This window comes from Gopherus flavomarginatus, chromosome 5, assembly GCF_025201925.1.
Source record: "Gopherus flavomarginatus isolate rGopFla2 chromosome 5, rGopFla2.mat.asm, whole genome shotgun sequence".
Classification (NCBI taxonomy): Eukaryota; Metazoa; Chordata; order Testudines; family Testudinidae; genus Gopherus; species Gopherus flavomarginatus.
The window spans coordinates 151,843,948-151,869,633 of NC_066621.1; the positions used below are offsets into that span (position 1 = coordinate 151,843,948).

At 45.4% G+C, this 25,686-nt stretch overlaps 1 protein-coding gene across 3 annotated transcripts; it reads right to left on the reverse strand.

Annotated features, from left to right (window-relative positions):
• Positions 1–2,450: 2,450 nt before the first annotated feature.
• CGRRF1 (cell growth regulator with ring finger domain 1) lies at positions 2,451–25,577 on the reverse strand. 3 transcript variants are annotated; one of them, XM_050952710.1, is made up of 7 exons: positions 25,353–25,394; positions 17,745–17,805; positions 16,596–16,735; positions 14,892–15,069; positions 14,547–14,694; positions 7,246–7,353; positions 2,451–4,869 (listed from the first exon to the last, which is right to left on the reverse strand). In XM_050952710.1, exons 3-7 carry the CDS (start codon positions 16,657–16,659, stop codon positions 4,594–4,596), a joined length of 774 nt encoding a protein of 257 aa, XP_050808667.1. In that variant the 5' UTR covers positions 16,660–16,735; positions 17,745–17,805; positions 25,353–25,394; the 3' UTR covers positions 2,451–4,593. The 3 variants fall into 3 exon arrangements, with proteins under 3 accessions (XP_050808667.1, XP_050808666.1, XP_050808668.1); XM_050952709.1 differs by lacking the exon at positions 17,745–17,805 and having other exon boundaries at positions 25,353–25,577; XM_050952711.1 differs by lacking the exons at positions 17,745–17,805; positions 25,353–25,394 and adding an exon at positions 19,189–20,054.
• Between the last annotated feature and the right edge of the window lie 109 nt (positions 25,578–25,686).

Consider the following 25,686-nt stretch of genomic DNA (forward strand, 5'->3'; position numbering starts at 1 on the left):
GATCATCCCAGTGGCCATGCTGGGGTGAACAGAACCAAAGACAGGTTGGGGAAGCCCTTCCACTGGGAGGGGATGGGCAAGGACATTGCCAAGTATGTCCGGTCTTGTGAGGTGTGCCAACGAGTGGGGAAGCCCCAAGACCAGGTCAAGGCCCCTCTCCAGCCACTCCCCATAATTGAGGTCCCATTTCAGCGAGTAGCTGTGGATATTCTGGGTCCTTTCCCAAAAAAGACACCCAGAGGAAAGCAGTACATACTGACTTTCGTGGACTTTGCTACCCGATGGCCGGAAGCAGTAGCTCTAGGCAACACCAGGGCTAACACTGTATGCTGGGCCCTAACAGACATTTTTGCCAGGGTAGGTGGGCCCTCCGACATCCTTACAGATTCAGGATCTAATTTCATGGCAGGAACCATGAAAGATCTGTGGGAAACTCATGGGGTGAATCACTTGGTTGCCACCCCTTACCACCATCAAACCAATGGCCTGGTGGAGTGGTTTAATGGGACTTTGGGGGCCATGATACATAAATTCATGAATGAACACTCCAATGACTGGGACCTAGTGTTGCAGCAGTTGCTCTTTGCCTACAGGGCTATACCACATCCCATTTTAGGGTTTTCACCGTTTGAATTTGTGTATGGCCATGAGGTTAAGGGGCCATTACAGTTGGTGAAGCAGCAATGGGAGAGGTTTACACCTTCTCCAGGAACTAACATTCTGGACTTTGTAAGCAACCTACAAAGCACCCTCTGACACTCTTTAGCCCTTGCTAAAGAAAACTTAAAGGATGCTCAGAAAGAGCAAAAGGCCTGGTATGATAGACATACCAGAGAGCGTTCCTTCAAGGTAGGAGACCAGGTTATGGTCCTGAAGGCGCAACAGGCCCATAAGATGGAATCATCATGGGAAGGGCCATTCACGGTCCAAGAGAGCCTGGGAGCTGTTAACTACCTCATAGCATTTCCCAATTCCTCCCTAAAGCCCAGAGTGTACCATGTTAATTCTCTCAAGCCCTTTTATTCCAGAGACTTACAGGTTTGTCAGTTTACAACCCAGGGAGGAGATGACGCTGAGTGGCCTGACGGTGTCTACTACGAAGGAAAAAGTGACGGTGGTGTGGAAGAAGTGAACCTCTCCACAACCCTGGAACATCTGCAGCGGCAACAGATCAAGGAGCTGTGCACTAGCTTCGCCCCACTGTTCTCAGCCACCCCAGGACGGACTGAACGGTGACAACACCGGCATAGAATATTCCCATAAACGTATAGGAAAAAATGGTTACCTATCTTTTGTAACTTGTTCTTCGAGATGTGCTGCACATGTCCATTCCAATTTAGATGTGCGAGCGCCCCGATAAGGGCTGTCGGAGATGTTTCCCCTAGCGGTATCCGCTGGACATGCTAGCGCTCGAGGAAGAATAAGCTAGAAGGGTGTAAAGCCCCTGTACACTGGTATAACTGCATTCTCTAGAGGGGGTTGTACTGCTTTAACTATGATTTGTAAAGTGACAAAGATAAAGTAGTACAAACCCAGCCCTTATACTGCAAGAAGGGCTCAGGTCTGGTCTGATGGACAGGGCACTAGAGTGGGACTCAGGATGCCTGGGTTCTCCTCCCAGCACTGGTACTGAGCATGGGTGGTAGGGGAAGGCTGTGCCTCCTCAAAGAGCCTGGCGTGGCTCTGCCCAACCTCTGCCCAGAAGACCCCCTCCTGCTTGCCCTAATGCCCTTCCCCTTTGGCCCCAGCCCAGGCAACCAGGTCACTCATCTTCAGGGAAGTGTTCTGGGACTGGGGTCAGGGTTGTGGAGGCCATGGCTGGCCTGTGGCTGGGGCCTCCGAGTGCTGAGGGGTCCCCTGGCAGTGGGGCTGTGCTGCCCAGCACTGGTGGGGAGCTGCCTGCCCTGTGCTTGGGGGTACTGGGGGTGGGGGCTGTGCACCTCCTGCCCAGCGCTTGGGGGGACCATGCACTGCCTGGTGCTTCAGGACTGGGGGGGCCATGCACTGCCTGTCTGGCACTCTGGGGCTGGGAGATGCATGTCACCTGGCCTGGTGAGCTGCAGGGAGGGGCTAGCAGCCGCAGAGAGGGGAGGATTCTGGGCTCTGGTGGGGCCTCAGGCAGGACAGGTAGGAGCTAGCCTCCCTGGGCTGACGGGTCACCTGCTGCCCATGGTACTGACCTACTGCGTGTCCTTAAGCAAGTCAGTTCATCTCTCTACACCTCTACTTGTATTCCTGTCCTTGTCTATTTAGATTGGTATCTGTTCCCAGCAGGTTATGTGTATTCACAGCACGCAGCACAATGGGGCCAGATCTCAGCTGGTGCCTGTGGATGCTCCTGTAAAATAAATAAATAGCCCCTGAATCAAGGAAGAGAAGCTACCTGTATAACCAAGTGGTAAGGGGCCAAGGGGGAAACACTCCTTGTGAAAAAACGAGGAGTCCGGTGGCACCTTAAAGACTAACAGATTTATTTGGGTATAAACTTTTGTGGGTAAAAAACTCACCTCTTCAGATGCATGTCCAAAAAGAGCATCTGTAATGCAGGGCACAGGAGGCTCAATGTCCAAAGAGGCTAACCCTGCCCAGGGAATCTCAGACAAGTGGCTCTGGGGCACTGCAACTTTGTCTCTGGGAGCACACTGAGGGATGTTCTCATAGTCAATACACAGTTAAATTAGAAGTAAGAACACTTAGCATCCAGCCAGCACTTTCTAGTCTCAAAAACTCTTTGCAAACATCATTCAGTCCTCACAACACCCCTGGCTATTATCTCTGTTTGATACATGGTGCAAGTGATGTTTCCTTAAAGTTACCAATGGAGTGACGGGGAGCCAAGATTAGAATTCTAGAGGCAATCCCAATACTCACTTTAATAAACCATGCCACTTCCTAATAAATCACAGGTGGCCTAGTGCATTGTCTCTCAGCCTCCCAAAGACCACCCATGGCTTCTTGGCATGACCTTCCAGCTCCCATAAACCATTCCGGTCACAAAGGTTTTTGCAATTGGAATCATGGCAAGAAACTGCAGATAATTTAGGGCTCTGGATTGGGGACTCCTTCTGTGCAGTGCTCAGTTTAAGGGAAGCACCAGTAAAAGAGGCTGGGAGATGCCTCTTGAAGCCAGGCTTTCCCTCCACAGAGTGAGTGCTGTGTGGAGGGAAGGGGGAGGCCTGAGAAGCTGGTCTGGGAATGGAGGGGCTGGTGGAGCAGTGGCAGAGCAAGGAGGAGGGAGCAAATTTCTCCTTCTCTCCAAGCCCATCTCCCATAGTGAGGGTGGGAGTTTGCTGTTTTTACTTTGGTGTCTCACCCCACCAGAGGAGAAGTCCTGGCCTAGAAGTTACATCATCCTGAATTACATTAGCCTTTCTTGTATTAAGAAGTGAACAGCATCATTTCTCTTCTCAACACCCATTTTTATTATTTTTTTTATTTTATTTTTTTGATAGATGACAATTGTGTTTTCTGCTGTCTTTCAGCTCCTTTTCTTACTAGTGATATGAGGGAAGGTAACATGGTTAGCCTGTTCTCATCCACATGGAGGTAATGAAGGATATGGGGGAGTTAGCAAACTCACAGACTAGGCTGTCCGTGTCATGGAACAGGACATGCTGCCAAATTCACATCATCTACAAAATAATTAGTCTCTTCTCCTTGCAAAAGTTAGCCCTTCAGAATCCATAGCTGTCACACTAGCAAGAGTTAAAGCCCTGTAAGTGCAGTGTGGCAGTCCATACACAGTGAGCTCACTTAGATGTTCTACTTGCTTGATAGTCAGTAGGAGCCTGAGATAAAACTCACTAACATCAATGGGAATATTTCCAATCACTTCGAGGGCTTTGGATCAGGCCGCGTGCACGCAGAAAATCTCTTCCAAAGCAGCAGAAACAGAATACAATTACAGGAGGTCCATTCCCATTAATGTCCTGAATATCCTTAACTCCCAGTAACTTTAACAGGAGTTGAGCAGCCCAGCACTTCCCATGGCCAAGTTCGTCACATACAAAATAAATACATACGGATTTATACTGAAACTAAGAACAGATTCTTAAATATTTGGTTTCCTTCATTTTTCATTCTTTAAAGTGCTAAATATCTAAATTATACAGGATTACAATTATATTTTTTTTCTAATTTCACATTTAAAACCTATATATATAGGAAAAGTACTTTTCAATTTCAGTTGTATGTAAGCCTTTGTTCTTTTCTTTCTAAAGTTTAGCTCACCTAAATCTACTTGTCAAAATAATCTCTAATACTTCATGAACATCCAGTCAACAGTTATCAAAAAACTCATTCTTCACACATCTCCTACACACTTCTTCTGTCCATATTACCAGTGCATATGCAGCGTTCCAGTAATGGTATGCAGTGTGGATGTGAAAAGGAGGCTTAAATTGGTCTAGTAACTAACAGCAAAACCATACAGTTACACTGCAGATCCTCCCATGGACAGAAAATGCTTTAAGTTCTACATCACGCATTTGAGAGTACAACTTGATAATTCTTGGCTTTCCACTAAAAGTCTGCTCCGTGGGGAACATCCTGGAAAATGTGTTCAGGTTCATCTTGATCTTGCTCCTTTTTACTTCAAAGTGGAAAAGATTCTTGAACAAACTGCCTACACATTGGACACTGTTGAAAATATTTCACACACCCATCACACAGACACGTATGCCTGCAGGGCAGGAGGACCCAGTTCACTGTTCCATTTTGGCAGACGACACAGTCTTTACTGTTTTCATCATGTAAGTCTGATTCAACTTCGGCCAGTCCAACCTTTTCCAGCAAGCTTTTGTCAGTGCTGCTCTCTCCAGAGGCATTGCTCAAGGGCGGGACACTGTTGCTTGCAGACATGAAGAGTTGCTATGGACAAAACACACACAACCAAGTTTCAGCAGAATTCAGTAATTGCACATTGTCATGTGATCTACTATAGAGCAAATGCGAACTAATGGGGCCTTTCTTCTCTCTACACACATGCTTCCTATTCAGTTCAACACTGGATAGGGTGACCAGACAGCAAGTGTGAAAAATCAGGAGCGGGGGGTGGGGGGAAAGGAGGGATTGGTGCCTAAATAAGACAAAGCTCCAAATATTGGGACTGTCCCTATAAAATCGGGACATCTGGTCACCCTAACACAGGACCAAATTCAGCCTTGGAGTGAACGGCCACAACTCCCCTGACTTCAGTTATGTGTATTTTGGGAAGATAAAAGGTGCAGAAACACTAATGGGAAAATTAGAGATAAGAGACCGGATCCCCAGCTGCCACAAGGCAGTGTAGTTCATGGACTTCAGTGTAGCTATACAGGTTTACAATGGATGAGGTTCTGCTCAAGGCTTTGTACTTTCTAGCATGCTGCTCCATATGCCTGGAGTGATGTCCTTGACCTCTTCTACCAAGCACATACTCTCTCTCTCCCTTCAAATCCACCACATTTTATCATCTCTTGTGCTTTCCTGTCTCATTTTATCTAGACTGCAAGCTCTCCAGTCCAGGTCTTTCATGCTTGCAAAGGGTCTGTGATTGCAAAGAACTACCTAACACTCATGATGCTATATAAACGTTGTGGGTAAAACAACAGCATCACCGACATATGTCAAACATAGCATCCCAAGGCACTGGAAAAGGAACACCCGTCTCATTAAGAGAATGGGTAACACTGAAGTCTACATTAACTTCCTAAAGTGTCCAGTTGCAAGGGCAAACAGAACTTTTTGAAGATATCTGGCTACTGACCTATCTGAATGGAAACCTGCTCTTATATTCTATTCTAAAAAGCAGTTACAATACCATATACACAGAGAGTGTATATCTATGAGTCAACAGTGTGATACTGTTGCAAAAAAAAGCAAACATCATTCTGGGATGCATTAACAGGTGTGTTGTAAACAAGACATGAGAAGTCATTCTTCCGCTTTACTCTGCGCTGGTTAGGCCTCAACTGGAGTATTGTGTCCAGTTCTGGGCACCGCATTTCAAGAAAGATGTGGAGAAATTGGAGAGGGTCCAGAGAAGAGCAACAAGAATGATTAAAGGTCTTGAGAACATGACCTATGAAGGAAGGCTGAAGGAATTGGGTTTGTTTAGTTTGGAAAAGAGAAGACTGAGAGGGGACATGATAGCAGTTTTCAGGTATCTAAAAGGGTGTCATCAGGAGGAGGGAGAAAACTTGTTCACCTTAGCCTCCAATGATAGAACAAGAAGCAATGGGCTTAAACTGCAGCAAGGGAGATTTAGGTTGGACATTAGGAAAAAGTTCCTAACTGTCAGGGTAGTTAAACACTGGAATAGATTGCCTAGGGAAGTTGTGGAATCTCCATCTCTGGAGATATTTAAGAGTAGGTTAGATAAATGTCTATTAGGGATCATCTAGACAGTATTTGGTCCTGCCATGAGGGCAGGGGACTGGACTCGATGACCTCTCGAGGTCCCTTCCAATCCTAGAGTCTATGAGTCTATGTATATAAACACAAATTTGTACACACAATTCAAAATGGTAGTGATTATTATTTGTTTATTGCCAACAGTATGTTTTATGCAGTAATAATACCCACACCATAAAGCTTATGGGGATTTCTTTTGGGTGGATTATGTGGAGCAAATATCTACCACACAAATTCCTGGACTTATTGAGATAAATCTATTCATGGTTTAAACTTCAAGTCAACTGAGTTCCATCAAGGAATGAAGTTGGCCCATTCCTTATAATTCATAGATACTATATAGACATTATCTGTGTATTAAGTATATTGTATTTTACTGTTATACTATAAAAACAAAGACTTTAGAAGTTATCATAAATTATTGTCAACATCCATTTTCAGCATACTGATTTAATGCTGCACATTGGGCCCAATCCAATCTCACGGAAGTCAACAGAAGCACTCTCATTCACTTGAATGGGCTTTGGATCAGGCCCATTCTGAATACTCTGTAATATCTGCAGCTATTATTCCTGTTAATCTGTTACTACCTGGGATTGCCTGGAATATAAATATATACAAATAAGGGATTTTCTGTAGGAGAGGTCAAACATTTTCAGAAGTGAATGTAGGTTGCATTGTAAGTCTGCATGGAACTAATTTAGTGACAAGATAAATTTAACCATCATCCAGCTCCCTGCATAATACCAGACTGAAAAAAACAGACACTGTACCAATTTAGGGTGACTGTAGTCTACACAAACTAAATGAATACTGCAATCAGAGTGAAGTAAGACTCAGAACACAGCTTACCTTAAGGTCATGAAATTGACCTTGGGCCAGAAGCAGATACTGATATAATATTCTGCAGGAAAGTCTGTAACTCTCATCGGGAATATGAATTACGGATACCATTGAAATCTAAAAACAAAGGTTTTATTTAGCACTATCTCCTTCCTTGTTGATTTATATACGTGCAGTGACATGCACATCACATACAAACAATAGGGAGTCTATTAAGAGATTAGACAAGGTAAAACAAGTATATGGTTCAGTTTATGTCTCTTCATAGCGTGTTTAACTGTTTGTCTTGTTTCTAAGGGTTGCTGTCCCAGATAGCTGTTGAACATGTGATCAAACAGACCAACCCAAGCGTCAGATTCTACAGCCACTCTGTGCTGCGTAACTTCTTCTGTGGCTAATTCACAGCGAAGATTATCTTACTACAGCTCCCAGCTAATGGACTTGGGCCCAACCAGAAAAAAACTTAAGCACATGTAGTCAAAAGCAGACAAATGCTTAAATACCTGATGACTGTAACCTCTTTGGGACAGAGGCTGTCTTTAAGTTCTGTGTTTGTACAGCACCTAGCACAATGGGGTCTTGGTCCAGGACTAGAGCTCCTAGATGCCACGATAATACATTACTGTTTACTATGGTATGCGCCTCATGCTGGACCTCTGAACAGCAATGAATTTCACCCAGAGAGAGCATGACTGAAATTGTGACTCGCTCTTGCACAAGGGCACACAAAGAGGGAGTGCGGGAGTGAAACTCCTTGAGTACCCAGTAAAAGCCAATCACAATCTGGCCTTAAAGAACCATAAATAGTACAAGTCCAATATGACTTGCTCTTCTGTGGCTGGATTGTATCCTGCCTTGGATAATAGGAGTAACCAGCTAAGTTCTGACTGCAGAATGTCTGTTACTGATGATGTAAAGGGAGAACACCTCCACTGTCACTTTCCTATTTGTGTTCTCCTTGTACCACAAAACACTCAGATCCCAGATGGCATTTAGAGGTATCATCATTCAGCCTGTACACAGAGCAAATACAGGACATAAAAGTCACTGAGAAGAACAAGATATGGAACCTGCAGACTGATTTTTATGGTCACTTTGCTGAGAATAATAGTATTTTATGCTTATGAATTGTTTTCAAACCAAGAAAACAACCAACCAAGCAACCATAATGGATTGTAAAGAAGAGAGAAGCCCAATATTATTGCAAATTCCAAAGCTCTCGGAAGAAAGAGGAATCTATAAGATGTTTTTTGTTTAAAGTTATTTAACAAGCTTGGGGATCAGACATGCACTTAGGATACCTCTAGTTAGCTAATGCAAATATAAAGCATGCAGAGATTAAATGAATTAAACATATGTATTTATACTAATCACATTTACTATGCCCCAGGGCTAGCTAGAGCCTCATTTTTTAATCACAGTATATTTTATATCTTAATAGTGATCCATTTGTTTAGTTTTGGAATCAAGATGTCCCTAATACTCAGAATGACAGATTTGGTATTAGATAACAAGGATTTAAGAACCAACAGCCCCAGTTCTATTAGTGCAATTACGCTGTGTCGATTTGCAATAAGCAACGATTGTTACATAGATCCCTGCTTAATAAATGGGACCTGGTCTACAGCTGCATTATCAAAACTATGTTTTAGTTCACAAGAAGAAAATATATAATAGAACAGTAGACTATATTGAGTAGTATCCCTTAAAATAGTACGCAAACCCTCTGTGGGTATATATACACTGCAATTACAAATCTACAGCTGGCCTGTGCCAGCCGACTCAGGCTCCTGGGGCTTGGGCTGCAGGGCTGTTTCATTGCAGTGTAGACTTCTGGGCTCCGACTGCAGCCTCACCTCTGGGACCCTCCCACCTTGCAGGGTCCTAGAGCCTGGACTCCAGCCTGAGTCCCAGGACCCTGCGAGGTGGGAGAGTTCCAGAGCTGAGTCTGCAGTCTGAGCCCAGAAGTCTACACTGCAATGAAACAGCCCTGCAGCCCAAGCCCCATGAGCCTGAGTCAGCTGGCATAGGCCAGCCATGGGTGTCTAACTACAGTATAGACATGCTGTTAGGGTTCTCACTATCCTCTGTATTTCAGAAGCTGCTAAAAAACCCAGGAGAAGCAGCAGTGTATATAGATTCATAGAGTTTAAGACCAGAAGGGACCATTAGCCCTGACTTCCTGGATATTACAGGATGTTAAATTTCACCTAGTTACTCCAGTATTGAGCCCAATAACTTGTTTGACTACAGCATAATGTGCATTTGGCTTAATCATATTTTCCAGAAAGGCAACCAGTCTTGAAGACATTAAGATATAGAAAATCCACCACTCCCCTTAGCAGATTTAACCATCACCCTCACTGCTTAACATCTGTATTTAATTTCTAATTTAAATGTCTCTGGCTTCTGTTTTCTAGACACTGGTTCTTGTTCTGCCTTCTCCACTACATTAAGAGCATTTAGGTATTTCTCTCCCCACTAAGTACTTACACACCGTAATCAAACCAACTCTCAGTCAGTTTCAGCTTATCAGAAAGATTAAGCTCTTTATGCCTCTCACTATTGCATTTTCTCCAGCTCTCAAATCATTCCTGTGGCTCTTTTCTGCACCCTCTCCAATTTTTCAACTTCCTTTTTTAAATGTGGACAGTTATTGCTCTTCACCAATGCAGGACACAGAAGTAAAAATCATTCACTTACTTCTAACTCAGTACTCCCGTGTTTCTACATCCAAGGATCACATTAACCCTTCTTGTCACAGCCTGGCACCGGGAGCTCATGTTAAGTTGCTTGCTCACTGTAAACCCTAATTCCTTTTCGGAGTCACTGCTTTCCAGTAGGTATGAGCTGCATTTCTTATCTGCATGTGGCTGTATTTAAACACATTTTGTTTGAATGGGGCCATCTTACCAACCAATCCAGACTGCTCTGTATGATCCCCCTGCCCCCATTGCTATTTATTGTTTATGTATTGTGTGATATTCTGATTAACTAACATGTCACGTCATTTATAGTCACTGTATGTTGAATAGATTTAAGAGCAGAATTATCCAAGTATAAAGTTGACCAGTAGTCAGAAGGGATACGTATGTATTAGGCACCTAAGTAAGTAGGATTGAAATCTAAGGCCTACAGGCTGAGGCCTATAAAATGTCAGCTTAACCATACTAGGGGCTTGTCTACATCAGAAAGTTGCAGCGCTGGTGAGGGAGTTACAGCGCTGCAACTTTGAAGGTGTACACATCTGCAGGGCACCACCAGCGCTGCAACTCCCTGTTTGCAGCGCTGGCCGTACTCCCGTTTTGTCTCGGGTGTAGAGGATCCAGCGCTGGTGATCCAGCGCTGGTAATCCAATGTAGACACTTACCAGCGCTTTTCTTGACCTCCGTGGAAGGAGGAAGCCTCTGGTAATCAAGCTGGTCTCCTTTCCCGGTTTGCTCTCTCGTTCCCGGAACCCCGAGCAAGCAGGTCTCCTTCCCTGCGGTTTGCTGGGTGGCTCCGGGAACGCGAGAGCAAACCGCGGCGAAGCGGGTCTCCTTTCCCGGTTTGCTCTCTCGTTCCCGGAGCCCAGAGCAAGCAGGTCTCCTTCCCTGCGGTTTGCTGGGTGGCTCCGGGAACGCGAGAGCAAACCGCGGCGAAGCGGGTCTCCTTTCCCGGTTTGCTCTCTCGTTCCCGGAGCCCAGAGCAAGCAGGTCTCCTTCCCTGCGGTTTGCTGGGTGGCTCCGGGAACGCGAGAGCAAACCGCGGCGAAGCGGGTCTCCTTTCCCGGTTTGCTCTCTCGTTCCCAGAGCCCAGAGCAAGCAGGTCTCCTTCCCTGCGGTTTGCTGGGTGGCTCCGGGAACGAGAGAGCAAACCGCGGCGAAGCGGGTCTCCTTTCCCGGTTTGCTCTCGCGTTCCCGGAACCCCCCTTGAAGCCGCCCAACAGCGCTGCAGTGTGGCCACATCTAACACCACTTGCAGCGCTGGTTGCTGTAAGTGTGGCCACTCTGCAGCGCTGGCCCTATACAGCTGTACTAATACAGCTGTAACAACCAGCGCTGCAAAACTTTAGATGTAGACATGGCCTAGGCCAGAGGCTTAAGCAACACTTGACATAAAATGGTGACCAAAGAATAAGCCAATGCCACAAGATTACGGGAAAAGATGTGCCAATGAGTGATACTGAGAAAAATTAACTGCAAAGTTAATTTTGGACTTCAAGGTACCCAGTAGTTAAATTTCTACTAACAAATGCCCTAACCGATGTGCGTAAATGCTAATGAGAACAAAAGGAACTATAAACAACCTATGAAAAATGGGATTCCCAGTATTCTTAGGGGACACCATGCAAATAAGGAAAAAAGGGTGGACACCTTCATGCACATGTGCAGAGTATTAGGTGAAGTTAGAATCAGAAGATAAACTAGGGCTCCCAGACTGGGTAAAATGAGTTGCCTATGGGAAAACACCAGCAGGAATCATCCCTCCACTGATGATCAATTGGAAGGAATCCATCAGACTCTAAGAATATTGTTAAGGATGTGAGTATGACTATATTTGTAACTTTAGCATAGGTCTTTATAAAATTTCTATATGCATGTCTAATCATACCCTTAATTGTAACTTCAATAAAACTTGTAAAGCAGACTAGACCTTATACATGTGAATATATGTGGGGTCACTGTCCCTGGTCTTTGTGTGTTCCTAGAGGCTCTAAATCTGAAGCAGATAGCAGAGGTGATGTTCACTCTGGGCTTGAAACTGTAGCCACCAGAGCCAAACCCACAGTGGTGTAATATAACATTACTATATTCACTTCAAATAAAATAAAAGGCTAGAGTGACATCCACACATTTTATTATCAGCAGTCATTTTATATTTACTTCCAGATCCCTGATAAAGTGTTGAATAGCATCAGGCCTAGTCCCCATCCCGTTGGAATCCCTCTAGAAACACCCCCATTGACAACTACTTTTGGAGATCTGTCAGCCAGTTCTTAATCCACTTAATGTGTACTTTTCTGAGATTGTAGTCCTACTTTTTAAAATAAGAACGTTGTGCAGTATTAAGTCACACAACTTACAAAGAAAGTAAATTACATCTACACAGTTACCTTTATCAACCAAATTTGCAATCTCAAAGAATGAAATAGGTTTTGTCAAACAAACCTATCTTCCATAAAACCATGTTCACTGGCATTATATTCCTATCCTTTAATTCTCTATTAATTTAATCACATATGGAGCTGGCCCTTGCATCTCATATATAGTTAGTAAACATGGTTATTTGGATCCCATTCTGCTCATGCAGTTGCTTCATTTTACCGATGTTGTGTAAATAGCAAGTGATCCAATAAAAACTTATCTAGCCATGATAATGGAGCAAATAATTAAGCAATCAGTTTGCAAACACCTAGAAGATAAGAAGATGATAAGTAACCAGTCAGTTTAAATAATAAACATATTTTAAATGTGTTAGCTGAGATTTCTGATAAATACATTTCATTTTCTCCACGTAGATGAGACCTTTGATTCATGAAAACGCATGATTCCTACAATCCCATGCTCAACTAAAAACCCCACACATTATTTGAGTACACTTCTACCCCGATATAACACGAATTCGAATAAAACACGTTAAGCAGCACTCCATGGGGGTGGGGCTGCGCACTCCAGTGGATCAAAGCAAGTTCGATATAACATAGTTTCACCTATAATGCGGTAAGATTTTTTGGCTCCCGAGGACAGCATTATATCGGGGTAAAGATGTACCAACAAATGCCAGTTGTGTGACAGCTATTAAAAAAAATCAAGCATGAGTTTGCAGGGGGACATACCAGAGGTTTACCTTGGATGTATTGTTAGACTTAAATATAAAAATGCTTCCTTAAGATTTGTACATATCAAAAATGTTTTTGATTAAGAATATTTCAGCATTTACCATTTTCTTTTAGTGATTACATTTTTGAAGTTTTGCATCAAAGTTAGATTCAGTCCTTCCATTTGGACCATGAAAAAGACTAGAATCTGTTTCTGCTTTTAATTTACAAGTAGATTCTGCTTCTGCTGCTTTGGCCAATTGAAGGGTGTTTGACAATGACAATCAGGAAGAAAAACTATCAAAAAAAAATAGGAAAATAAAGTGGGTTTCTCCCCCGGTAGGTGATGCAAAAAATGTCGTGTTAAACAATCCAGCTTTCTCATGTTAGTTTAAGAAATCTTCTTGCACGTTTGTTAAATCTACATTTTATCTTTATTAAACTAAACTGAATTATAAGCATACTTGGATGTATTGACTGGGGAAGGAGCTGGATACATTCTGCTGTTGAGGCCTTTATGGTGGGTAGCAGGAAGCTAAGGGATAGGAATAGTTGGAAAAAGTGGGGATGAAACTATGTGTAAGTTTTCCTGGGTATTATTTTGGCCATGACTGATTTCTATATTAGTATGTAGAGAAGGTCAATCGTATTGGGGAGTTTGCCTTCAAATGTGTATGACTCGATATACATTAGTATTCATGTAACTAAAGCTTTTGGAACAAAATATAACATTTAAACTCAGAAAGACACTGGATAAATATACATATTGCACATTGAACACTCAGGAACTGAAATCAATTCCTTTGTGGGGAAAAAAAGTTTTGGAAGGGACATTAAACCTCCTGCTTCAGCATTTAAGCTAATCTCTAACTATTAGGTACTAGGAGAAGATTTTCATGGGAGTAGGTTACTGAGTATCCATCTACTGTGTGATTTTCGCAACTTTCTCTGCAACATCCAGTGTTGCCACTGTCAGGACAGGATACTGGAAAAGATGAATAATGGGTCTGATCTGGTATGGCAATTCTTACAGTCCTAATCCTCTCCCCAGAGATCAGTCTAAATAGTTCTGCCAGGTACTGGGGTGAATTCCTCTTCTTGACCCACAGAAGTTACAAAGGCTAAACCAAATCAAAGGCTCCACAACATTCCATATGATAGGGGAAAGGATTTGCAGTGGTTGATACCCGGGCCTGACACTTCCTTAGCCCTCATGCCCTGCTCCAATGTGCTGGCACAGAAAGACCTTCATGGATATGAGCTCTGTGTTGTGCAGAGGATGAGCACTTCCTGAATGGCTCACACATACATTCATCCCGACCCCATGCTCAGCAGGACCACCAGGTTCCTCTGTTTAAGGAGCCATCATTAGTGCAGAGGGGAGGCCTACATTCTGTTTTCGGCCAACATGAGAAGAGAAAGCCAGTCTTTCTACTCAATCCTAATGCACGTTCAGAAGCATCCAAACACATCAGTATGGTGCCCTGCTATACATTCTAAAATTACTCACAATGTCGTATATTTCTCTGTCGTCTTCGTCAGCTAAAGTCAACAAAGCTACCAGTGGGTAACGAGATCTAGGCACTGGGCCAAAGCCTGCAATTTGAGCATCTTCTGGCAACTGACAGTATTTTTCTTCCTTGCCAGTTTTTTTAATGCTTTATTTGTGTAAAGGAAAACAATCAATGTCACTGCAATTGAAGACAAATGTGGCACTTGCACTAAGAGTATTCTCAATCTTATTCATTCATAAATACACGGTGCCAAAAACTGCAGACTGCTCATGAGGTTCAATTCTCACTGTGCCAGAAAATTAGCATAGTTTGTCAAAATATTTTTTTAAATAAAAGGATACAAATACTGCTGTCGATACACGTATTCGCTGTAGAGAGCATCTTCTAGTGCCTGCGGAGTCTTTATTCTGAAGCAATAGACGTGTTTCCGCAAAGCTTCGTGTAGTTTTTGAACACTGCACCCCCAGTAGCATGTAAGGATACAGTCTTCCAGACAATCAGGTGTCAGTGTTATGCCCCCTTAGAGAACAATATATAAGTGCATGAAAAGAAAATGCATCCCACACAATGCAAGCTCACCAGTATATAGAAATCCTGAATTTACCAACTGTAATTCCTTAAAGGCAGCAGAGGGAAAGCAATGCCAGTACCCAGATTTTTTTTTTAATTTAGAGTGGCTTTAGAGCACTTGAAAGGGGAAGGTCACAAGCTCCAACAAGCTTTTGCTGCTCCAAAGGCACCTCATGCAAGGTAAGATTTACTGCTGACAGCATTATATGTACTAGCTCTTTAAGGGGGCTGAGTATGACTCCTACCCAAAAGACTATGCCGTTTGGAAAATGATATTTAACTAGACTCACAGCCTAGCACGCTCCTGTGCTCGATGGAAGAATCAGGCCCCATTGCGTGTGCACAGTGGGGATGAAACTATGTGCCATGTTTCTTTCCCCACTTGTTATCAGTGCAGGAGACAGCAATACTTAGCCATTAGGGACTGATTTTAAAAAGAGATGTAGGTCAGACTTTCAAGAACTCAGCTCCACAGCTTGGGACAGATTTTCAGAAGAGCTCAGCTCCCACTGGTGGTCAGACTCAGAGAAGCACCCAACACCCAACATGCTGAGCAGTTTGGAAACGCTGATCAATTATTCTGGTGCCTGAATGGGAGTTGTCAGTGTGTCTGGAAATTCTGGCCCTGTAATACCAAGACTCTTTGTGGGAAAAGGGATGAGGAGACTTGAGCTCATTACTGCAGTGATTTTTATTTGCATACAGGAAGGTTTTACAGGTTTGCTGCCCAACTTTGACACAGGCTGGGAGAGGATCTCCTGAATTCTGCGGCGGCTCTGCAATGGACTGGATGTGGGAACAAAGCAGCACTTAAAAAAAAAAAAACCCACAAACAAACTGCAAGCCACCACTTGAGTTTACATCACAAGCACATACAAATATCTTTCTTCTTTGGCTGGTGTGGACAGCCATACAGGAGGAGATTGGGAGTAAGGGGGCTGGGCTGAGACCTGGCATTGCATCTACAGAGATCCAGCTCCCCCAGCACTTTGTGCAAGGAGCAAGAAGGGGCTCCTATACCAGCTCATAAGCTGCAATAGCACAGTGGAAAGCTGCTCATCAGCTGAGCTCACTGTTCCCACTTGGTGCAGAAAAGCACAGATCCCCTGCTTCTCTGCAATTCACCTGCATCGGGCCCAATTATTTCGATTTCAAGTGGATGGGACAGATTTCACAATGAATGAAGTTGTGTCCAGTATTTTATCATCTCCAGTCGTTTTTAATCATTGAAAATATTTGTTGCTAGAGCAGGTTTTATTAATGAAATTTATATCACTCAAAAAAATCTAATTTTTGAGCCCCACAATATTGACAGTGCCACTTTAAAATACACAACGTTTTGGTAAGCTGCATAAGTATAGCTATTTCTATGGTAACTGTGTAAGGAAACACGTTATGGCAATGAAAGTGAGGGCTGAGAGCTATAGGTGGGGAAAGGGCACTGAATAAAACCTAACATGAAAAAATCCACTGACTTGTTATGGAAACTGCAGCAGGATGCGGAATTTCTAAGCCAAAAGGATTCTTCACTTGTCTCATCTGCTTTTTGGATACTCTTACGCTGGATTCTATTTCTTCTGAATTTCGCAGGATCACAGGAACATCCCAACCAAACCTAAGAGACATGGAACCACTAGATGTATAAGTGGGCATGTGTTGGTGCTAGCATATTTGAACTGCCTTTCAGATCTAAATAACAAGCAACACAAAAGAACTACAGCTTGGAATTACAGAATATTTGCTAGGATGCATGCATAGTATATACTGTCAATCAAAAACTGGATCCATGGAATACAGTGGTTTACAGTAATAAAAGTGGGAATCTTTAACACTAGTAAGAACATAAGAATGGCCATACTGGGTCAGACCAAAGGTCCATCAAGCCCAGTATCCTGTCTTCTGACAGTGGCCAATGCCAGGTGCTTCAGAGAGAATGAACAGAACAGGTAATCAAGTGATCCATCTCCCGTCCCCCATTCCCAGCTTCTGGCAAACAGAGGCTAGTGACACCACCTAAGCCGATCCTGGCTAATAGCCATTGATGGATCTATCCTCCATGAATTTATCTAGATCTTTCTGAATCCTGTTACAGACAAACTTTTGAAGAGAGAGTATTTTCCCTCTTTTTCAAAGTTCTGCAGAGGTAAAGTAATGAAGATGATTAGTGCCCTCTAGTGGTAACATTTTGACTAAACTTCCCCAAAGCCAGATCTATAGGAGCTGCGGCTTGCTCAGTGGCAAGTGAAGTTGTTTTCAGTGTTGGGACAAACCTGATGCGTTGTGTACTTTCAGCAGTAATAAGAAATTAGAGCCTGATCCTGCACCCCTTGAATTCACACAGCTTTTGTTATAGCCACTGGGATTTGCGTTCATGAGGATCGCAAGATCCGGGTTTAATATTTTAATCTTGATTATGAAGATGTTTCTTTGAGTCAGTTTCTGCTTCAGGCCCAGAATAAAAGCCCAAAGAAGCTGACGGGGAGGCTCCAATTGATTTCAACAGCGTTTGGATCAGGCCCTCAAGGCTGAGGTTAGTATGCCAGCCCAAGTGGGGTCATTTGTATCAGTCAGGATCCTTGGCCATCATTTTTTAAAATCACAGCTCCCTACCTATCTTTACTCACAGGCACTGTTAAGCATGATATTCAACCTGAAGGACCCAAGAGAGAATACTGCAGGAGGATCCTATTAAATACAAAATGCAGGATTTTCATATTATTTGACTGCAGCTTTTAAAATGCACCAGCAACAGAAAGCTGTGATGTACACAATATAAGAGCAAAATACACACTCATTTCTGTTTTCAGATAAATTCACCTTTAGAAGTGACTGGGGATGCTGTCCTGGAAACATTATGCTAATTCAGAAGGCAGTTTTAGGGACTGAACAGGAGAAATGTTGTTTCTGTATTAATCTATCCTAGATTTTATACAAAGGAAGCAGCAGACATAGCTTGAAGGGTTTGGGGTTTTTTTGGTCATTCATTTTATATATTGTCATTTATTAGCTCCAGCTGCACCATTAACATTTATGACTTAGTATATTCACCACTGCTAGCTGTAAAGTTGAAGTGATGGCCCTTTTAAAGGGTTTACAATGTTGGTTCACTCAGTCATCAGCATATTACACCCTGGGGAATTCTTCGGGATGCTCTACCTGCTTCTTCATAACAAACTGCCTGATAAAGATGGCATAAAATGTATGAACTTCCCCAGATTTATTGTTTCCATTAAATATGCTACACTAGTTTGCTGTCACAATGAGATGGGTCTCATACAAGCAAATCAAGCTTAAAGGGACATTGTCAGTTTAAATCTAGTCAGTTTTAAAAAGCGCTAAAAAAAGTTTCAGCTACAATGTCTGTCTCTGAGCCTGTCTGAATTTTTGTGGCTTCACAACCAATTTCCCTCCTCTGTCGCTGTGTGAAAGGACCACAAAAAACAACAGGGGAAGCAGAACTATACACAAAGTGCTGGCAAATGGACAACTAAAATGAGATTTGTTTTTCCTCTAGTCTGTTAGTGTTTTATAGAACATAAAGTGTCACTTGTAACAACAGCAAGTAAAGCATCAGACAGAAGTGTGATTTTCAGGTTGACAGTGTCTCTTTAAGAAATAAAACCTTAAGACTGTTCTTGGTAGCAGCAATATGTTCCCAGTAGCTTAACAAAGGGCTCCCAGAACCACTGGATTCCTTAGCCTGCTTATCAGGATTGCGCATAGTCACAGAAGGGAGGCCTAATAGGCTGGAAAAATTGATAGAGCATTTTTATTTAAAAGATGACTGTGTATCATAACCATAATCGAAGAAGGAGACAATACTTGGCAAACAAGCTTAGATTTAACTGCACTTTGTTGGCAACGTTCACCCTTTTTCTATAGTATACTGAGTAACCTGGTAATTCAGCAGTGTTCACCTTGTTCCCAAAAGGCCAGTTCCTCAATCAGCAGTGCTCTGCTGACTTCACTGGTATTATACTGATTTACATTAGTTGCAGTTCTGACCCTGAGGGGGGTGGATTTAATATTTTGCAGGCAATCTCCCCAGCGATTGCTTTTTTAATATACCTGCTCTTTTATGCCACCTGGTTGATTCCAAAGGTAAAAAGCTTTGCTCTTTGAAAGCATTTTGCATGGTCAATAGCAATCAGATATTCACCAGGACAAGCAGACATGGAAAAACAAGTCTCTAGTATAGAGTCTTTTCATCAGCGAAAGGCAAAAACTGTGTTCATCGATAACTAGATGTATTGAATACACAAGGCCCTTCATTTTCAGTTTTTATCTTGCTTAAAGTTTCCCAGGAATTTATCAGGGCTGATTAGCAAAAAATATATAAAGTGAAAAATCTGTGCAAAAAATTAAGTTTGCAGTTTTTTAGGTAAATAAAACTTTTCCTTTTTTTTAAATCTTAAAAGCATTCTGAAACATAGTTGTATACAGGTTTCAGAGTGGTAGCCATGTTAGTCATTGGATGCATGGGTTTTAGCTCATGAAAGCTTATGCTCAAATAAGTTTGTTAGTCTCTAAGGTGCCACAAGTACTCTGTTCTTTTTATAGTTGTACACAGTTTTTCATTTTTGACCCATTTTACCATAAAAAGTAGTTCACTAACTTATTTGCTTTGAATGCTGATTACCAACTTACAGATAAGATGGATAAATATGGAGTGGGTTGGGGATTTGACAACAGTATATACACTAGTGCTTAAGTCATTCCAGTACTTCTAACCAGGCTTCCCACTCTGGTCCAGGTTACTGCGCCACCATCTCTACTTCTGGTGTGGGCGCAGAAGTGGAGGAGGTGGAGGAGACAGTGTGAGAAGATGGTGTCCTCGTTTCTCCCATCTTTTCCACAGCCTCTTCTAGGTGCAGTCCTGGGAGTTACGACACTTCCAAAATTCAAATAGTAGTAAAAACCTAATAATGGCTTCTGTGAAACCAGGGAAAAAAAAAAAAAAAGGTAAAAACTGAAAATGAATACTAAATTCGAAGTTACAATAGCACTGTAAGGAGAGTGAAATCAAGGTTAGAATATGATATTCTAGTTATCAGGGGTCAGATCCTTAACATGTGGAAACTGATGTAGCTCCATTCAAATCAATGGAGCCACATCAACTTATACAGGCTAAAGGTCTGTCCAGGGGTGGCTCTAGGTATTTTGCCGCCCCAAGCAGGGCAGGCAGGCTGTCTTCGGCAGCTTGCCTGCGGGAGGTCCTCAGTCCCGCGGATTCGGCCGCAGCCTGTGGGAGGTCTGCTGAAGCCGCGGGACCAGCAGACTCTCCGCAGGCATGCCGCCGAAGGCAATCTGCCTTCTGCCCTCATGGCAACCGGCAGAGCGTCCCCTGTGGCTTGCCGCCCCAGGCACGTGCTTGACGTGCTGGTGCCTGGAGCTGCCCCTGGGTCTGTCCTCTGATCTTCAAAAGTATAAGCCTTATAATATTGCTCGAGTGACACTAGACTGAAGGCACATGTGAAAATTCAGGAGTCAAAAATCTGTATAACAAGTAAGGCCAACATTTTCAAAGACTGTCCACTAATTTTTGAATGCCCAACTTGAATCCCTTGGGACATCTTTTTCAGAGTGCTGAGCCCACAGTTCCTGTTGGCAGAATTTGGGGATGCAGATACTCAGCTCCATTGAAAATCAGACCCTAGGTGTCTCAGGCATGCTACAAAAATGGAGGCATGGAAAGTTAGTAGATGCTTTTGCAAATGTAGGCCTTAGTGTTCATACGTTGTTCGTGTATCTCAGGTTGACTTGCTTAGTCAGGAACATCTCCATAAAATGGGACTGCTGATTGCTTGCAGAAAATGACTGAAAAACAAGAGACAAACAACATTATAGAAAAGGAGACTGTACCAAATTATTATTTATTGTTTAGATCACACCATAGGCATGCACAGCACTTGACAGATCAAACAAAGGGGAAATTCCCTGTCCTGAGTTTACAATTTTAAATCTTGTTTCTGCAATGAAACACATGCAGAGAGCCCCTGCACTCACTCATAGCCCTTCTGAGGCCAATGGAAACCTGTGTGAGTAGAGGAGTCTGCCTCTATGCACCTAATTATAGGATCAGGGCCTAAATCACACATAACACAGCAAAGGATGACCATGAACAAAAGGTGAGAGGGTAAGTAATGGTTAAAACATCAAAGGATCACAAGATATTGCTTAGGTTTCATGCACATCTTGTTCATTCCAAGTCTAATTTTCCATTTTATTTTTATATATATGTAGCCTGGGTTAATGGGTCTGGCAAAAATGGGAACCAAGCTTGTTGGTGGGTAGATGAGAGATGGGGAAGACTGCAGTGTGTTCACGTCACCAATAGACGGGGGTAGTGCTGAGCCTTGTGAGTAAGTGAACCCTAGGCAATGGAGGGCTGACTGAGCCGATCGGAGAGGGGATGAAAGCTCTGCCCAAGTGGACACGGGCAATCTCCTGCCTCTCTTCCTCTGCCTGAGGAAGTTGCCCATGTTATCCTGAGAGGGGTTTGTTGAACTATTCTGGGAACGACCAACCGGACTTAAACACTGAGGAGGCCCTCCTGCATTGTGGAGACTTTTTCCACAAGGAGTAATGCCTATTGCTGCTGAAGAGAGGCAGCTCCCTAGGCAAATCGGCACCCTCATCACCTCCCCGCACTCAAGCACCTTCTGGCCTAGAATGACTCATCAAGATATGTGGGGTTCCTCCACCTTACAGAGCCCACTGGTATGGAGTAAAACGGACTTGTGAATCCATGGAAATCCACCCTGCAGATAGTGTTACTTGGGAGTTGTATAGTATTACAGATGTACCCAGTCCAAATCAGTCTTCCTCTCCCCTTTATATGTTTCCTCTATATTTCCCCTTGTAGATAAAGTGTACCTTGATTGTTGGTTCATCCATTAGAGAGGTGTCAGAAGAATATATGTATGAGGTATGAAGCTAGCCACAGGGATAAGTACTAGGCGAGGAATAATCAAAATGACATTGGGAGGTAAGGTACGGTTCCTGATTACTGTAAACAGTCAGGTGGAAGCACCACTAGTTAGTGGCTAAGAACCCAGGCCATTGAAACCCACAGCAGCCAAAGCAGAGGGACACTGGGTAAGGGCTCCTGTTGATGATTAGCAGCCCTTAACTCATAAAATCCCTTTACATATATATGCAGGCATGTTTCCACGCACGCACACACATACACACCAAGGAATTGTTTAAGTTGTGATTAGCTGTTGTGAGCTCTTCCGTGTTTATAAAAATATTAAAAACTGATGGAGCAAAAATGTGCTAGAGGTGAGAAGCAGACAACAGTGTTCTAAGATTAACATGTGAGGAGGGAGAGAAGGAGAATGTTAAAAAGGAATCACCACCTTAATTGTGTTCTACCTCCCATGCACACACAATGCTGGGCTTCCATCAAATTTCTTCAGATGATGCAATGCTCCAAGGGAAGAACCACCACGGATGGAAACTGGCAACTCCAGATTGCTATTGGTCAGTCGTGAATCAGTTTGGAGTTGAAGAGTCCACCACAGATTTATCCTCAGAGTGGATTCTGTGATGTTTAATAACGTGACAGAAATGTTATAATCTACACAATTTAAGATAATACTTTCCTAAAATTAGGCCCCATATTCATGCACTTAAATAAGGAGCCTGATTTTCAGAAGGGCTGAGCACCCAGCATCTTCCATTAAGGGAGGAACAACTGATAGGAACCAGAGTGGTGCTTGCGGGAAAAAACTCTATTATAGAAATGCTGTCCCTTTAATCAATCTCTTATTCTCTCCCAATACAGGTTAAATTTAGAACATTGGTATCATCCATGAGGCAGGGATTCCACAAGTAAGAAAAAGTAGAGTTTCTATGACAGCTTTTCCCACACTCAGTACATTTATGGAGGGTCTCTGCTGTGCAGATTCTCTGACGGACAATAAGGTTGGAGTGGTGACAAGCAAGGAAGGATCAGATTCTGCTTTCATTTACACTAGTATAACATGAAGGGAGTTCATAAAAAATGAGAACAGTACTTGATCCAAAAACATACTTGAGAATCCCAGTTGTAGAAAAAGGTTATGCTTCTAATCATTGGAAAAGAAATCAAGAGGGAACATTATATAAAGCTCAAAGGAATTGATGCTACAAGTTTATTTATCTAGTGACTGCTAAATAAGAGGTGATAACATAGAAAGGACATTACACTGAAGGAAAAGTCAAGCAGAATATTTATAAGCTACCAAAAGTACCAATACCAATAACCAGAGTCACTAGTTTCAAAGGATGAGGAAAATATGGAGACTCAGTACTACAGGTATCAATGCTAATTCAATAAAGAGGCAGGATCTATGCTGAGTCAATTTCCTGATCCCAGTGCAAACATGGCTTTCCAGACAACAGCCATCTAGACGCTTTTGATTATTTATCAGTTGACTAGCCAACAGGGAATAGGCTCTGCTGGAATGGCTAGATACTTCATTAGTTGCAACTGCATCACATCCCAGCCAACCACTTGGTTAAGATCTGCATTTATTGCTATGAACTGTAGGAAGCAATCCTGTCTTGGCAGATGTGGTCTAGCCCGTGCTGCCCATCTCCATGGGAACAGTGGTGTCTGTTTCTGAAAGTAGCTGACAGTAAGACTGCTGCTGAATCCTGACTCTACAGGGGACCCTCCATGCTCTATTCACATTCAACAAGCATCAGGCTGCCTCTAAGCTAGACCCACCACATAGGGTGACCAGACAGCAAGTGTGAAAAATCGGGACAGGGGTGAGGGGTAATAGGAGCCTGTATAAGAAAAAGACCTAAAAATCGGGACATCTGGTCACCCGAGCACCACACGCAGGACACTGTCGCCTCTCCACCTAAACATCCACCTCCCACCGAGCTCCAGCACCAGAACAACCGGGCAGCGTCCAGTGACCCCTTAGCTCCCAGCCATCGACAAACTGCCCTGTGCAGGTCCCGCGCTGCCTAGCCCCAAGCCAGTGCCAGATCCCCCACCCCGGTACCAGGCCCCTGCTCCTCCTCCTCCTCCTCTCCCCCGCAAGCCGGTGCCGGGGCCTCAGCACCGCCCCGGCCCCGCGCTCACCCGCCCCGCCCCCTCCGGCCCCGATCCCGGCTCCTCGCTCACCAGCCCCCCTGGCCCGAACCCCGCGCTGACCCGCCCCGCCCCCCCGGCCCCGATCCCGGCCCCGCGCTCACCAGCCCCCCTGGCCCGAACCCCGCGCTCACCCGCCCCCCCGACCCCGATCCCGACCCCGCGCTCACCTGCCCCGCCCCCTCTGGCCCCGATCCCGGCCCCGCGCTCACCTGCCCCGCCCCCTCCGGCCCCGATCCCGGCCCCGCGCTCACCAGCCCCGCCCCCTTCGGCCCCGATCCCGGCCCCGCGCTCACCAGCCCCCCTGGCCCGAACCCCGCGCTCACCCGCCCCCCCGACCCCGATCCCGACCCCGCGCTCACCCGCCCCGCTCCCTTCGGCCCCGATCCCGGCCCCGCGCTCACCTGCCCCGCCCCCTCCGGCCCCGATCCCGGCCCCGCGCTCACCAGCCCCGCTCCCTTCGGCCCCGATCCCGGCCCCGCGCTCACCCGCCCCGCCCCGCCCCCGGCCCCGCGCTCACCAGCGCCGCCCCCTCCGGCCCGGCCCCGATCCCGGCCCCGCGCTCACCAGCCCCCCTGGCCCGAACCCCGCGCTCACCCGCCCCCCCGACCCCGATCCCGCGCTCACCCGCCCCGCTCCCTTCGGCCCCGATCCCGGCCCCGCGCTCACCTGCCCCGCCCCCTCCGGCCCCGATCCCGGCCCCGCGCTCACCAGCCCCGCTCCCTTCGGCCCCGATCCCGGCCCCGCGCTCACCCGCCCCGCCCCGCCCCCGGCCCCGCGCTCACCAGCGCCGCCCCCTCCGGCCCGGCCCCGATCCCGGCCCCGCGCTCACCAGCCCCCCCGGCCCGGCCCTGCGCTCACCAGTCCAGCCCCAATCCCGGGCCCCGCGCTGACCCGCCCCGCCCCCCCGGCCCCAATCCCAGGCCCCGCGCTCACCAGCTCCGCCCCCCCGCCCCAATCCCGGGCCCCGCGCTCACCAGCCCCGCCCCCGGCCCCGCGCTGACCCGCCCCGCCCCGCCCCCCCCGGCCCCAATCCCAGGCCCCGCGCTCACCAGCCCCCCTGGCCCGAACCCCGCGCTCAGCCCCCCCGGCCCGGCCCTGCGCTCACCAGTCCCGCCCCGATCCCGGGCCCCGCGCTCACCAGCCCAGCACCAGGCCGCTGGTAACCAGGAAGCAGACAAACACCACAGCGATGTAGAACAGCGGGGAGTATTCGTAGAGCGTCACCAGGAACACGGCTGCCATGGGGCTCCGCGGCCTCCCCAATACGGGGAGGGGGGGAAGCTGCCAGCGGAACCAGCCGCCCGGCCTCCGAACCGGGCGCCCTCGTTCCAACCCCGACCGCTGCAGCCCTACTGCGCATGTGCACGGCATTTGCGCATGCCCACTAGGAACGTGAGGCCCCACTGTAGCTGCTGCCCTTAGTCTGCCCTGAGTTTGGTACAGGAGCGGGAACAGGGATGGGGACGGCACGT